This window comes from Pseudopipra pipra, chromosome 20, assembly GCF_036250125.1.
Source record: "Pseudopipra pipra isolate bDixPip1 chromosome 20, bDixPip1.hap1, whole genome shotgun sequence".
Lineage (NCBI taxonomy): Eukaryota > Metazoa > Chordata > Aves > Passeriformes > Pipridae > Pseudopipra > Pseudopipra pipra.
The window spans coordinates 9,195,560-9,209,984 of NC_087568.1; the positions used below are offsets into that span (position 1 = coordinate 9,195,560).

General features: G+C 50.4%; 1 protein-coding gene across 13 annotated transcripts in view; it reads right to left on the minus strand.

Moving 5' to 3' along the window:
• Window positions 1-14,425, minus strand: part of CACNA1B (calcium voltage-gated channel subunit alpha1 B) — a 317,185-nt gene that overhangs the window by 27,679 nt on the left and 275,081 nt on the right. For all 13 annotated transcript variants that reach the window (XM_064677120.1, XM_064677125.1, XM_064677122.1 and 10 more), the window contains 2 exons: window positions 12,159-12,286; window positions 5,221-5,317 (listed from right to left, as the gene is read on the minus strand). In XM_064677120.1, coding sequence (XP_064533190.1) covers window positions 5,221-5,317; window positions 12,159-12,286 — 225 coding nt within the window. The remainder of the gene's footprint in view (window positions 1-5,220; window positions 5,318-12,158; window positions 12,287-14,425) is intronic.

Genomic DNA, 14,425 nt, shown 5'->3' on the forward strand with positions numbered 1-14,425 from the left:
TTGGCGGCCGCGCGTGGGGAACCCTCCTCCAGCCCTGGGCTTTAATTAGCAGCATTTGGAATCCTGCCCCTGCCGAGCTCGTTAATTCTGCGGGAGAGGGCCCCAGAGGCGGGAGCGGGGATCTTGTCTCCGGAGCCTCCTAATTAGCTGTGAGCAGATAACGAGGGAAGCGAGGAGCGGAGGCTCCGCTCGGGTTCCCGGCGCGGTCAGGAGGCTCCAGACATCTCCCCCCCGGCCCCGGGAGCGATTTAATTGCCAATAAACAAACACGTCGCTAACGAGGCACCAAAACCTTTGTGTCAACCGATACGATAAATGCCCCCTTTTTTTTTTTTTTTTTGTTTTCTTTTTTGGTTTTTTTTTTTGCGGATCTTCTGCTCAGAAACTTCTCGGGCAACGTCCGAGTAGGAAATGCAGGGGAAATTCATCCCGGTGGCAAAAGCTGGGATAAAAAAATCTCCTGCTGACACAGAAAGCAGCACTGAAGAGAAGTATCTGCACCCTAAATTCTATTCACTGACATATTTCTCCAACACCAGCAGGAAGAAGAGAACACTGAGCTAGGAATGCCTGGAGAAGTGGCTGGCACCCCGACGGATTTGAATTATTAAGAGCACCCCCATCAGCAGCTCCTGAGCAGCCTCTGGGACAAGAACTGCCCTGGGAACGATCCCCAGACGTGAATAAATTCGGGACAGTGAGAGAGCTGCTGTGGGAAATGAGGCTGAGTTTGGTGAATAAATTATTGGCTATGAATAATTCACCCCGACCTAGTTGTAATTATTCTGCTCTCATTTAACTCTTCCCTTGGCTTCAGAGAGGCTGCTCACGGGCTTCTTCCCTCCTGCTGCTTCCTGGGGTGAGGAGCCAGTCCAGCCCTGAGATCTCCCCACAGAATCCCAGAATGGTTTGGGTTGGAAGGGACCTGAAAGGTCATCCAATTCTACTTCCTGCCAGGGACAGGGACACCTTCCACCAGCCCAGGTTGCTCCAAGCCCTGTCCAACCTGGCCTTGGACACTCCCAGGGATCCAGAGGCAGCCACAGCTTCTCTGGGCAACCTGTGCCAGGGCCTCCCCACCCTCACAACCAAAAATTCCTTTCCAATATCCCATCTAACCCTGCCCTCTGGCAGTGGGAAGCCATTCCCCCTTGTCCTGTCCCTCCAACCCTTGTCCCCAGTCCCTCTCCAGCTCTCCTGGAGCCTTCTCTTCTCCAGGCTGAACAATCCCAGCTCTCCCAGCCTTTCCTCCCAGCAGAGCTGCTCCATCCCTCTGATCCTCTTGGTGCCTCCTCTGGACTCCCTCCAGCAGCTCCATGTCCTCCCTGTGCTGTTCCCCAGGGCTGGAGCAGCTCTGCAGGGGGGTCTCAGCTGAGGGGCAGAGGGGCAGAATCCCCCCTGTCCTGCTGCCCACGCTGGGGGATCAGCCCTGGAGCCTTGGCCGTGTCAGGAGGTGCTGAAGGGAAAAGCAGAGCCCTCCTAATCCCTGCAATGAGACACTCCTGAAACAGGGTGTGCAAAGCCACATTTGAGAACACCAAGAGAACCCAAAAACAAAGCCAAGAGCCCTGTTGGGCTGTGCCAGCACTGCCCTGCAGCCCCACCAGGGCTTCACCTGGAGCTGCACTGGGACAGAGGGGGAGATGTGTCTGCTGGCAGTGTCGTCCTCTCCTGGGAAGAAGAGGACCCTGAAGAGCAGAGGGGCAAGGGTGGGTCATTCCCTCTCCTAGCACCACACCATTCCAAAGGCTCTCACCCCAGGCTCTCAAAACACCCATCCTCCAACCCCCCTCCTGGAAATACCTGTGTCTTGGTGGCACTGCAGTGCCAGAGAGATTCTGTGGCCTCGTGGGCTTTTCAGTCTCCCAAAAGAGAAGGAAGAGGCTCTGTGGTGCCAAGGCTGGAGTCATTCCAGGTGACAGCAGAGCTGGCTGCCATCTGCCCTCCCTGCTACTCCTGAGGGCACACAAACCCCTGGAGCCTTCTCTCTGACAAGCTGAGTCTGTCTGAGAGGCCTCAAAGTCTCAGACATGAGTGTAAAAGGGGGGAAAAAAACACCCTCATCTGAAAATGGGCAAACGAGCAAATCCCAAGGCACCAGAGTGAAGTCAGAGTAGGTTTCTTCCCTCTTTCCATCTGACTGGGTAGAAGAGACTTTTAAATTCATAGAATCACAGAATCCTTTAGGATGGAGAGCTCTAAGATCACTGAGTCCAACCCCTGACCCAGCACTGCCAAGCCACCCCTAAGCCATGTCCCCAAGTGCCACATCTACACCTGTAAGGTTTTAAATCCCTCCAGGGGTGGGGACTGACTGGGGCTGCTGTGCCAGTGCTTGACAAGCCTTTTGGTTAAGAAATTTTTCCTGATGTCCAACCTGAACCTCCCCTGGAACAACTTGAGGCTGTTTCCCCTCATCCCAGCCCTTGTTAACTGGAAAAAAGACACCCTCTGTGGCTCCCCCCTCCTGTCAGGGGGTTGCAGAGCCAGAAGGTCCCCCCTGAGCCTCCTCTTCTCCAGGCTGAGCCCCCCCAGCTCCCTCAGCTGCTCCAGCCCCTTCCCTGGACACGCTCCAGCCCCTCAGTGTCCTTCTTGCAGTGAGTGGCCAGGAACAGAACACAGCAAACTGAGTCCCTTCCCCCTTTTTCCCCCACCCCAGTGCAGGATAGAGCTCTCCTGCTGCCCGAGAAGCACATCCAGAGCATCCCAGCCATGCACCTCCAGCAAGCAGCAAGCCAAGCCCACGGAACTGCAGCAGCTGGTCAGGCTGACCAAGGAGAACAGTTGAGAAAGGGGAGCCAGAAAACAGCAGAAAGGAAGGCCAGCAGCCAAGGAGGCTGCCAAGAGGGAAAATCCAACCAAAACCACGGTGTGCACGGACTGAGAAGGCAACACGGACGAAGACAGGGAGGGAAAACACACAAAACCTTCAAAGAGCACTGGGAAAAGTAGATATGGAAGGAAAAAGGGTGGGTACGTGGGGCAGAAGAGCTTTTGCTGGACAGGACAGTGAGGTTTTTATAAAAACCTTTTGGTTCAGAGGGAGAGAGGGAAACCAGGGCAGAGCCAAAGCCCTGGCTGCTGGTGACACTGCTGTCCCTGGGCTGGCTCTGGGTGGAGGGTCTGACCTGCACTGCCCTCCCCAAGCCTCCCTTGAGCTGTGGGAGGACGACAGGGGTGACACTGGGGGGGGCACCTGGCAGGAGCAGGGCAGGGGATGCCACAAGCCATGGTTGTCCCAGGGCTTGATGCTCCAGTGTGGCTCCAGGGATGTGCTGCACGTGGAAGGGGAGCAGGGAAGGAGCAAAAACCAGCTCTGTGTCCCCAGGAGGGTTTGGTTTTATCATCTGCCCAAAGTGCAGCCTTACACCACGGGGAAAACTCTGGTCTGGCCTGAAGTTTGTATTTCTGGAGTTCAGGGCTCTTTGGTAACGTGTAAAAGGAATGTGATCCTCTCCAAGCTCAGAGAAATGTGGTGTTCAGTCTGGGTTTGAGCTGTTTGAGCTGTGGAACCCACAGGCAGAAATTAAGGATGTCTTTAAAAAAGCCTTTTAAGAAGAATCCGTTCCCATGTAGCCAAAGTTCTGTGGATTTGTTCTGTAAATCAGACAAATTAAATGAGATACAGGAAACTCAGAGGCTGGGGAAGGGTCTGTCTGCTCTGGTGCTTTAGAACAGGGACACCACACTGAAAACCAGCCCCAAACCTTATTTAAAATGCCTACTTTAACACATGATCTTTTTAGCCTCTTTTGTTTTTTTAATTGTACAAGATTTGAGGGGGGGGGATAAGGAGAACTTTATGTTTCTGGTACCACTGAGCAGAGCTGGGTGCCCACCTGCAAACACCTCCTGCTGCTTTCAGCTCCATTCTAAGTCAGTGGAAACTCCCAGGGGCTGAATAATTGGATTTCTGTGGATAATTGGTGTCTCCAGACAGATGTTCATGTATCTACTCATCGATCTGAAGTAGCTGGAACCTGATCTAGTTGGGTTCCTTCAGCTGAGTTCAGTGGCCAGAAACAAATCAAAGGAAATACAGAAAAGCCACAGCTGCCTCATTTTAAGGGTATGTTTAATTTTCCTTTCATTTTAAATCCCAGCACGCTGAGGGAGGATCTTTTAGGAAGCTGTGTCTGAATTCTTGCTGCTACATAAAGGCAGAGCCAGATTTGGGTTTAGCTTGAGCCTCTTTAAAAAAAATCCCACTTTTATGTGGTCACAGTTCAAAAACACAGCACAAGAGGAGCTGTTGGGATTTGGATCCATTGAACCAACTACAGTGGGATGCAGGGATTGGATTTGGTGGTGGTGGAATGATGGAAACAGTGAAAAAAACCCCGTTGAGTTGGATGGATTCTCAGTTCCACCGATGTGAGATGGTTATAATCAACCTCCCCCTCTGAAACTGGGAGGGTCAATGCTAAAAGCTTCTAAAGAATCACCCTAAAAATGCAAATTTCCAGCCACCCTGTGAGTTTTTGGGGAGGGCTGCACGGCCTGAACTGGGTCTGCTCCATAACTTTGGCTCCAGGTGTCTCCCCCTTTCCACTGTGTTCCCGCCCAGGCAGTGTCTGACAGGCAGCACTCCGGGGAGAGAAAAGCATTTTTGAGGTCCAATTAAAAAAGTTTCTCCCAAACAGACAATAAGTTGGAGTGATTTCTTCATCTGACTGTCTGAAATGTTTGCTGTTACAGTAATTTCTTCCACGAGGGTGTTTAAGGAGCCCTTCTGGCGTTGTCTCTGTTTAATGGCTTGTTCACTCCTACAGCACTGCCTACTCTAATTACTCCAATCTAATTAAGAGGAGGAACAAACAACATACTACTGAAGGGCCAGAGAGACAAAAGAGCTGCAGGAAGATAAATGGGGATCTATTGGTGGGGTAATTTGCTCGTTAGCACCCTCCTTTCCCAAAATTAACCTAAATGGAAGCAGAATGAGAGAGAAGAAACACTGAGAGAGAGAGAGCAGAGACGTACTTAGAAAGACAAACTGATGTGCCAGAGTTTCGAAGACCAGAAAAAGGTTACAAAAATGATATATATATATATAAAATAATAATAATAAAAAGCAGAAGATCCAAAATCCAGTCTGCTTGGAAAAGCACCAGAAAAGTCCAGAAGAACAACACCAATGGCACAGAAAACCAGCAGCCACTTCAGCCACGGCACGAAAAGCTGGTGGTTTGGCAGGAGTTGGTGGGGAGGTTGGTCTACCTTATAGGCAACACGAGCAGGGCATTTCTTTCCAAGGCCTAGAGGTGGGGACATGTGTCTCAGCATCTCATACATGTCTGTGTAACTGATGCGACCGCTGGGAGCCACGGGGAGGGAGGCGACAGCAGGACACGGGAATCAAAGCAGACCGGGGGGAGGAGGAGGAAAAGGGGAGGAAAAAAAAGGGGGAAGGGGATGGGGGAAAAGGCGACACAGTGGAGCAAATGAAAAGGAGGAGAGAGAGAAGGGAAAGCAGACAAGAGAACAGAGATCTGGTTAATCAGATTTCTCGGGAGAACAGAAGCAAAACGAAGAGGAGGGTGAATAGGAAGGTTTTCTTCCGTTGCTGTTGTTTGAGCGCCCAACATGTGCTCCTGGCGGCAGGGACAGCCCCCGGCAGGGCACGGGGGTCCCTCGGGGGAATGATTGATGGCTCTGCTCTGGGACAGGCGGTGGGGAGGGCTGGGGCTTGGCTGGAGGGCTGGGGGAGGCTCCCCCTTGTCGCCCCCCGCCCCAGGCAATCCAGAGGCTGGAGTTCACCATGCCGGGGAGGCCTGGCAGGCAGAGTTATGGGACAGGGAGAGAGACAGGGCTCCCAACACGCTCAGCTCTGGGATAAAAGGGGCAGCTTGCCTTCTGGGAACGAGGACTTGGGGTTTTTAGGGGAGCCAGTGAGTTAGGAGGGAAGCAAAAAGCCAATCCTGGTGTGTTTGCTCAGGGACAGGCTGGGACAGCCATGCCCAGGGGGTGACTCTGCCAACCCTGAGCCAGCCGGGATTTCTGCTCCAGCCTGAGCTCAGCTTTGGCAAACCCAGAGCCCAGCACTCAATTTTCAGGAGGGGGACCTATTTTTCTCCCTTACATTCGGTGGGGCCCCTCTCTCATCAAGCCAACCTCTCTCATCAAAATCCCTGCTGGCTCCTTCCACCCTCCTCCATCCTCTGCTCTCCATCACTGCAGGAAACTCCCTGTGCTTCTCCTGGGCTCATTTCTTGGCCAGACAACTGGTTGTCTCCACCCCCAAGGGCAGCTGTCCTGTTCCCAGTCCCAGGAGCTGGGAATGGCAGAGATTTGGGAAAAGGCCCTTAGACCCCCTCATTACTGAGGTCATCTACCTTCAGCACACGGTGGTGGTGGAATAGAGCCCTGCCCTGAAAACCAAGGGGTGCAGAAGCAGCAAGGAATTCTCCTCCTTCCCCTTTTTCTAAGTGTTAAAATTGGGAACATGACTCTGACAGTCTCATTTGGTTTTCCCAGCGAGCTGCCTGCTTATCATAATGTGCAAATCTGTGCTGCCTGTCAGCTGAGGAGACCCAAGGATACTGCAGCATGTTATTAATTAAAGTTTAACCCCTGGAAAAGCAGGACTATCATCTCCTCTATCTCAGGAGGGCAACCAAGACCTAAGCACCCCTATAAATCCCCTTTTCCAAGCAGGACAGCTACAGAGGCAGAACCTGCAGACCAGCCCAGTGTCCTGACATGGGTCTCAATTCCTGTATGAGGAGGAGGGGGTGGAAGAGAGAACCTACCCAGCCAAAAACATCTATTCCTGTCCTTGGTAACTGCTGCAGTTAAAATACCACCCAGCTTTTATAGCCCAGAGCTCATTTAAAGGCTGCTGAGAGGCACAAATTGTAATTGGAGCCAATGTCTTCCTCCTGGCTCCTCTCCTGCTCCTGGGCTGGGGCTGGGGGGTCTCCTGCCTCCTCTGCAAAGCTTGGGAGCTCTTCATCCCCAGGCAGGTGTGGAAAACACCTGGGCTGATGTGGAAGAGAAAATCCCTGCTGCCTGCTTCCACCCTCCTTCATCCTCTGCTCTCCATCACTGCAGGAAATCCCCTGTCCTTCTCCTGGGCTCATTTCTTGGCCAGACCTGTCCTTAATTCCCCCTCCTCAGCTCCCAGGCGTGGTACAGCTTCCCTGTGCCAGGAACAGGAGGTTTCCCTGCGTGTCCATCAGAGTCTGGGGACACAATTTAGCCCCCAGGGCAACCCGTGAGAAGCTCATCCCTCACCTCTCCCCAGCCCAGGTAACCACCCTGCTGTGCTGCCCAGGCAACCACTGTCCAGATCCAATGTCTTTTGGGCTCAGGAGAGGGAAGGTTGGTCACTCAGCTGGAGTGACAATGCTACAAAACCCAGACAAAGTGGAATTGCCACTCCTTGGGGTGCCATTTCTCTCCGGGGTGTGAATATATATAAATATATATATATATATATAAAGTGCTGGGATGCTTTTCCCCAACACTTCCCCCCAGAGCCTTCAGGATGGGAGCTGGAGGGTTCACTGTCTCATAAAGCTGCCTGTCTCCAGCCAGCTGGGGTGTGGGAGTAGACAGGGAGGAGATGCACTGAGGACAAAGGAGGCAGTCAATCATTCCTTTTTTCAGGCAAGGGGTTAGTTATGGGACAGTTTCTTTTCTCTACTGCATTTGCACTCGGGGGGGGGATAACAGGAAACAAAACCAGGACTAGAGATGCCTCAGGGAGTCTCTGAAGTTCCAAACCTTGTATGCCACCCTATGAGGGCACTTCTTTCCTAAGCCCAGGGGTGGAGCAATTACACGTAACAAATTGTACATATCCTTATAATGAATCCGGCAACTGGAAGGGAAACGTCACAGGTTAGGACAGCAAAAACCAGCAGCAATCAGCTTCTCCCCGGGAAAACAGGAGGAGCTGGAAGGGCAGAACGTGCTGTAAAGGAAGGTTAGTCCAGCAAAAATTGGGCTTGTGAGGAAGGAGCAACTTTAACACAGAGAGAGAGAGAGAGAGAACTTCCAGCTGCTCATCAAACTTTATATCCTTGGATTTTCTTCTGTGCAAGGCTTTCCAACCACTTGGTGCCCTTTGTCACTAATGTTTTGGTTCCCTTTGTCACTAATGTTTTGGTTCCCTTTGTCACTAATGTTTTGGTTCCCTTTATCACTAATGTTTTGGTTCCCTTTATCACTAGTGTTTTGGTTCCCTTTATTTAAAGTTTTAGTCCCCTGTGCCTGAGCATCTCCCTCCAGCCTCTCCTCACCACCCCCCAGCCAACCCAGAGCCTGCAGCACCCAAAGAACCTCCTTCATGGGTTATTCCCGGGATTCAGAAGAGCTTGGGAAGCTTTCCCTTCCACTGTTCCCTCCCACACAACCCCAGCAGGGCTGTTCTCTGATTCAGGGGCACTGAAGAACTCACTGCAAGCCCAGAAATTCTCCTCTCAAAGGTCGACTTGGCCACTGGCACTGGGAAAATCCCAATATTGTTCCCAGCAGGTGGAATCAGACACCTCACAGTAGCTTTCTGGTCACTCTCATTAACTCCCAACAATATTTCCAGCTAATTTAATGGCAGGATTCGATTTCTTCACCTTTTGCAAGTAACCAAACCACAGGCAAAAAGAGCTGAGCCTCCCAGTTACCTCTGAAGGAAAACTGAGATGATTTGGCTTGGCTGTGTTTATTTTGGCACTTCATATAAAGAAGGCTGGAATATTTTGGAATATCTCCTTCAATATTACAGCTTTTCTGGACGGGGAAAAATTAAGGTCTATTCAAAGCCTTCCCAAGCCACTCAAAACTATTAATTCAGGAACAGAGCAAATGGAACTGTGCAAGTCTTGGCTGGAGGCCTAAATGTGGTTATAAAAAGCATGTTGGCTTAACCGAGGCAAGAAGTTGAGTTGACTTTACCTCCAGTTTTGGAAGGATTTTGTGAAGTCAGGGTGTAGAAATGACGTCTGCCCCGTTCCCTGAGCTCTCTGAGAGCTCCTGCAAGGCTTGAGAACCAGCAGCTGGTTTGCATTGGAAGGCACAAAATGAGGACAATCAGGGATTCTTTCCCAGGTCTGTGGAATCATGGAATGGTTTGGGGTGGAAGGGACCTTAAAGCCCATCTCATTCCACCCCCCCAACCTGCCACTATCCCAGCTTGCTCCAGCCTGGCCTTGGACACTTCCAGGGCTGGGGCAGCCACAGCCTCTTGTTTAAATCTGATTTTGGTTGTTTTCCTCAGCTTCCTTTTATCCCAGGAAGCCAAGAGAAAACTCCTTTGGCAGCTCCTGCACCTCCTCCTCCCCACTGAAGGTGCTTCCAGCAGCATCTCCCTCTTTGGGACAACTCCTGGCAATGGGATGGCCAGACCAGTATTCCCAGTATCTCTAAGGGGTGGGCACTGGGAAAGTATAAGAGAGATAAAGTGCTCACTTTATATACACTGAACAAATTAAAGCTCTTAGAAATCCAATTTTCTTTTGTTTTGTCCAGTTCATCCTTAAATCCTGTGTTTTCACTCCTTTCCTGATTAACTTCCAGCCCCCCCAAACCACCTTGGCTTCCCTTATTTCTCTCTCTCTCTGTTTTTCTTTGAGCCCAAGGCTTTTACCACCCCTAAATCCAACAGTTTCCTCATACTTACCCCTCCAGAGTGTGACACATCTGGAAAAACAGCTGCTAAATGCCTTTTTAAATTCCTTTTGAATGCTTTTCCCCGGAAAAGTTTACAGGAAGTTGGATTTTGTAACAAAACCAAGGGTGATATGAAAAATAGAGCTGTAAATATGCATTAAGTCTATGTTTAAAATATTATCTGTATAACAAAAATATAACAACACTTGTGCTTTTTAACCATGCAGCATCTTTTGTGGAAGGATCTTAATCCGTGGGAAGTGGACAAATACTGTAATTCCCTTTTTTTTTGGGACAATCAAAGAGGAAACATCGAGAGAGGTGATCAGTGAGTGACCAATTCAGCCCAAATCACAGAATCATCAAACCACAGAATGATATAAGTTGGAAAAACACCCCTCTGAGATCAGAAAGATTGGGAAGATCTTAGATCAGAATGATGAAAAGATTAATTCTGGCCTTAAACTGCGAAGGGCTTTTAAATTGTGGGAATTTTAGTCCCACTTCTGCAAATGTCAGTGATTTCAGTGGAACTGTTCACACTCTGCCAGCATCAATAACGTCCCAGCAGAGCATTAAAGGAGGCAAGGTTAGAGAAAAGCAGAAAATTGGATGTTAATAAATGACATATTCTGCATTAACAGCTCGGCAAGTGAAAAGGTTTGGCCTCTGAGTGACTCACAGAATGTGAAGTCTCTGCTCGGAGTTAATAGAGCGAGAAATCTCTCTGTAAACTTCATATTTGTGCCTCTGATGGGTGGAAAGTTCCTGAACGCAGAAACATTAAAAAAAACCCCACATTGATCCTCATTTTTTCCCCCTTGCAGGTGTGTTACTCCTCCCACAGCCCTTCAGCAGAGCCAAGGCTATTTTTTAAGGAGCAAACAGGCACTCCCAAGTTTTCAGTCTCATTAAGAGACAGGATTGGATTTTAAAAAGGAGGGAAAAAAAAAACAACCCTATTTAGTGCCTGCCAAATACCCACAAAGGATTGTCTGTGCTCCAGAGCACGTGCTGGTGAAAACCTGCTTGGAGATGACAAGCTGTGAGTAAATGTGGAGGGTATTCAGGCTGGGAGTAGGGATGGCTTTGAGGTGGTTAAAATCACCCACAGCTCAGAGAAAAGCAGGCATTTTGGGGCAGGTTTACATTTAAAGTTGCCCTAAATCATTTAAACTGAGGTTTTGAAGCAGTTTAATTGCATGCTAGCAGGGAGTTTGAGCTGCTGATTATACAAACACTTCTCTGCATCTGTCTCAGCTGAAGGGGGAAAAAAAAAGAAGAGGGGAAAGATTGGAGGAGCTGGAGGAATTCAAAACACAGAGGAGATTCATTGCAAAGCAGCTCATGGGGAGGCAAATGGAGAAAAATTAGTAGAGGTTTAAATTTAAAAAAAAAAGTCTCCAAACAGGCAAATTCTCCGGGGGCAGAATATCAAGGAAATTCCTGTGACAGAACATCTAGAAATGAGAATACCACAGTCCCCAGGGCTGATGGGCAGCAGCTCCTTGTGGGCAGGGCAGAAAAGCAATATATTAACCCAGTCTCGCTCTAGAAGTGGTCATAGGTCAGGGCCATTCCCTCAAATTTAAAAATTCCTTAAAACCCTTTCTTTGTTAACTCTGGGATCCATCCCAAACCTGTGCCACGGGTGTGAAACTTTCCCTTTGAGTAAGGAAAGCAAAGAGAGAAAACCCCCAAACTAAACCCTCCCCTGTGTGCAGGAACCATCCCCTCCTTGAACACACCCAGACATCAGGAACATTTCCTCAGAGGCTCGTTGGGAACCCAAAATGCTTCCAACCTTTGGCTCGTTTCCTTCTGATTGTTTCACATCTCGCGTTTCAACTGCGAGTCTAAAAGCTGAAATATCATTTAGAAGATCAAAGTTGCCTCGTAAAGTTCGATGTCATTAGAAGGGGGCTTCCAAGAACAAAAACACTGGGATTAATGAGAAAGGGCTGCTTTAAAAAATGCCATGTTTTCAGCAGGAACACCCTGCTGGGGAGTGGGTGGGCAGAGGCAGGTGATGGAGTTGGAGCCTGCAGGACTTGACTCAGATGTGACACATCCTCTGCCGTGGCCTGAGGGATCTGCACAGGGTTTGGGAAACCATTAAGGTGGTTCTCAGCTGGAGAACCCCTGCACAAATGAGGGGTGACAGGGCAGAGCCTCCCCCACCACCTCAGAGCACAGAGATCTGCGTGGTTTTATCTCCAAACTGGGGGGCACAAACCAAAGGCAAGGAATGAACAGCTTTTCTACTTGGTAATTTGGATTTCCCCTGGTCATTTTTGGCTGTGTGGGGAGGGGGGTGGGTTTTGCTCTCGGGCTTGGTTGGGTTGTGTCTGTTTGAAGGAAACTCCCTTTTAACGACATCGGGTTTCTTCATCTCCGCTGCAGTTGGAGCTTTTACCACCAGTGTCACCTCAGAGTTGTTTTCCTTCTGGAGCTGTACTCCTTAAAAGAGGCTCTGTGTGTGCACAGGTACAATATTTCCCCCCCAGTGTGTCCGTCTGTCCCCAGCAGGGTCGGTGTGTACGTACCAGGCAGCGGGGTCGTACTCGGCCCACACCCGGACAAACTCATCCAAGTGGTGAGGGCCCAGGATGGAGGAGTCCCTGGTCAGGTATTCAAAGTTGTCCATGATCACAGCCACAAACAGGTTCAACATCTGCAGAGAGGGAGCAGGGATGCAGTCAGGGAAGGGAGAAGGGAAGGGGGAAGGAAAGGGAAGAAAAAGGAAAGGGAAAGGGTAAGGAGAGAAGAGAAAAGAGAAAAGAGAAAAGAGAAAAGGGAAAGGGGAGAAGGGAGAAAAGAAAAGAGAAGGAGAGAAGGGAAGAAGGAAAAGGGAGAAGGGAAGAAGAAGGGAAGGGGGAAGGAAAGAAGAAGGGAAGGGAGAAGGGAAAAAGAAGGGAAGGGGGAGGGGAAGAAGAAGGGAAGGGAGAAAGGAAGAAGAAGGGAAAGGGGAAGGGAAGGGGAAGGGAAGGGGAAGGGAAGAAGAAGGGAAGAAGAAGGGAAAGGGGAAAGGGAAGAAAATGGAAAGGGGAAAGGGAAGAAAATGGAAAGGGGAAAGGGAAGGAAATGGAAAGGGGAAGAGAAAAGGAAAAGGAAAAGGGGGTAAGGGGAAAAAGGAGAAAAAAGGAAAGGGAAAAGGGAAGAAAAAGGAAAGAGAAGAAAAAGGAAAGGGTAGAAAAAATGAAAGGGGAAAGGGGAGAAAAAAGGAAAGGGGAGAAAAAAGCAAAATGAAAGGGGAAAGGAGAGAAAAAAGGAAAGGGAAGAAAAAAGGAAAAGGAAAAGGAAAAGCTGGAAGGGGAGCAGGTATGATTCCCTTAACTGGATGTGTACTTCCTTCAAGAAGCAGCCTGAGCCCAGAGAATAAACTCTCCAAACAGAGCCCTGGGTCCTTGGGGTGCTGCTGCTGCTGCTCCTCCCCTGCACACACTGCAGGGCCCTGTGCCAAGGACTCTGGCTGTGGGTGCTTTTCCAGGTCCCAGTCCTGGTGCTGCCCTCCAGTGTGACCCACCCCAGAGCCTTGAGGGGTCGGCCCCTCTCCCTGCCCCTCTCCCTGCCCCTCTCCCTGCCCCTCCCTCACCCCACCCCAGCCCAGAGCAGCACAGGGGCTGCAGCAGCTGCTTCTCCAACCAGACATGGGAACTCTTCCAGCACTTCCACATCAGGACCAGAACGGCCTGAAGAAAAGCCATTCTTCAGCCTAAATGTGCTATTTTAGACTCATAACAATTGAAACCTTCCAAGATCCCCAGAAAGCTGAGGAGCAGGACACACAGAGCACTCCTGTCCCTGATGGCCACTAACCCAGAGCCTGGCAAACACCTCTGGCCTAGAAAGGTTGTGCTTTTATTAAAGCCAAGGGAAGAATCACGAGGATTTTTAACGGGAAAAGATCAAGCTGCAGCCAGCAGAGTGGGAGAGCAGGAGGGAAGAGATGCTCCTGGGCCAGATAAAAAGACTTGATGGGCACAAGGCTCCTTTCTGCCTCTCTCCTGTCTTCTGCAGGGAGGTTGAGCTGCTGCTGTCAGTGCCGTGCTGGGCAGGGAGGGCTGTGGCCAAGCAGCCTGTCAGCGCAATTAAACTCAATGTGGGGCACAATTAAACTGAATATGGATGTCATTAAAAGAAAATCAGGCAGTGGAATTTGGGCTCTGTGCAGTTTAAAAGAATTCATATCCCTGTGTGATCTGGAGGGAGGAGGGGTCTTGGCCCTTGCTGGGATGCACCAGCACAAACGAGCTCAGTCTGTAATGAATCAGCACATCAGCACCACAGCTGATCAGACACTCAACAGAGCTTTAGTCCATGGATTTTCACAGTCACAGAATGTGCTCAGTTGGAAGGGACCCACAAGGATCATCCAGTCCAACCCTCAGCCCTGCACAGGCCCATCCCCAAGGTCACACCCTGTGCCCCAGAGGAGCATCCAAACCCTCCTGGAGCTCTGGCAGCCTTGGGGCTGTGCCCACTGCCCTGGGGAGCCTGGGCAGTGCCAACCACCCTCTGGGGAAGAACCTTTTGCTGAGATCCAACCTGAGCCTGCCCTGACACAGCTCCAGCCATTCCCTGGGTGCTGTCCCTGGTCCCCCCAGAGCAGAGCTCAGTCCCTGCCCCTCCTCTGCCCCTCCCCAGGAAGCTGGAACTGCCATGAGCTCTGCCCTCAGTCTCCTCTTCTCCAGCTGAACACCCCAAGTGCCCTCAGTGTCCTCCCACGGCTTCAAATCAAGGCCCTTCCCCATCTCTGTTGCCTCCTTTGGACACTCTCTAATGGCTCAATATCTTCCTTATTTTGTATATT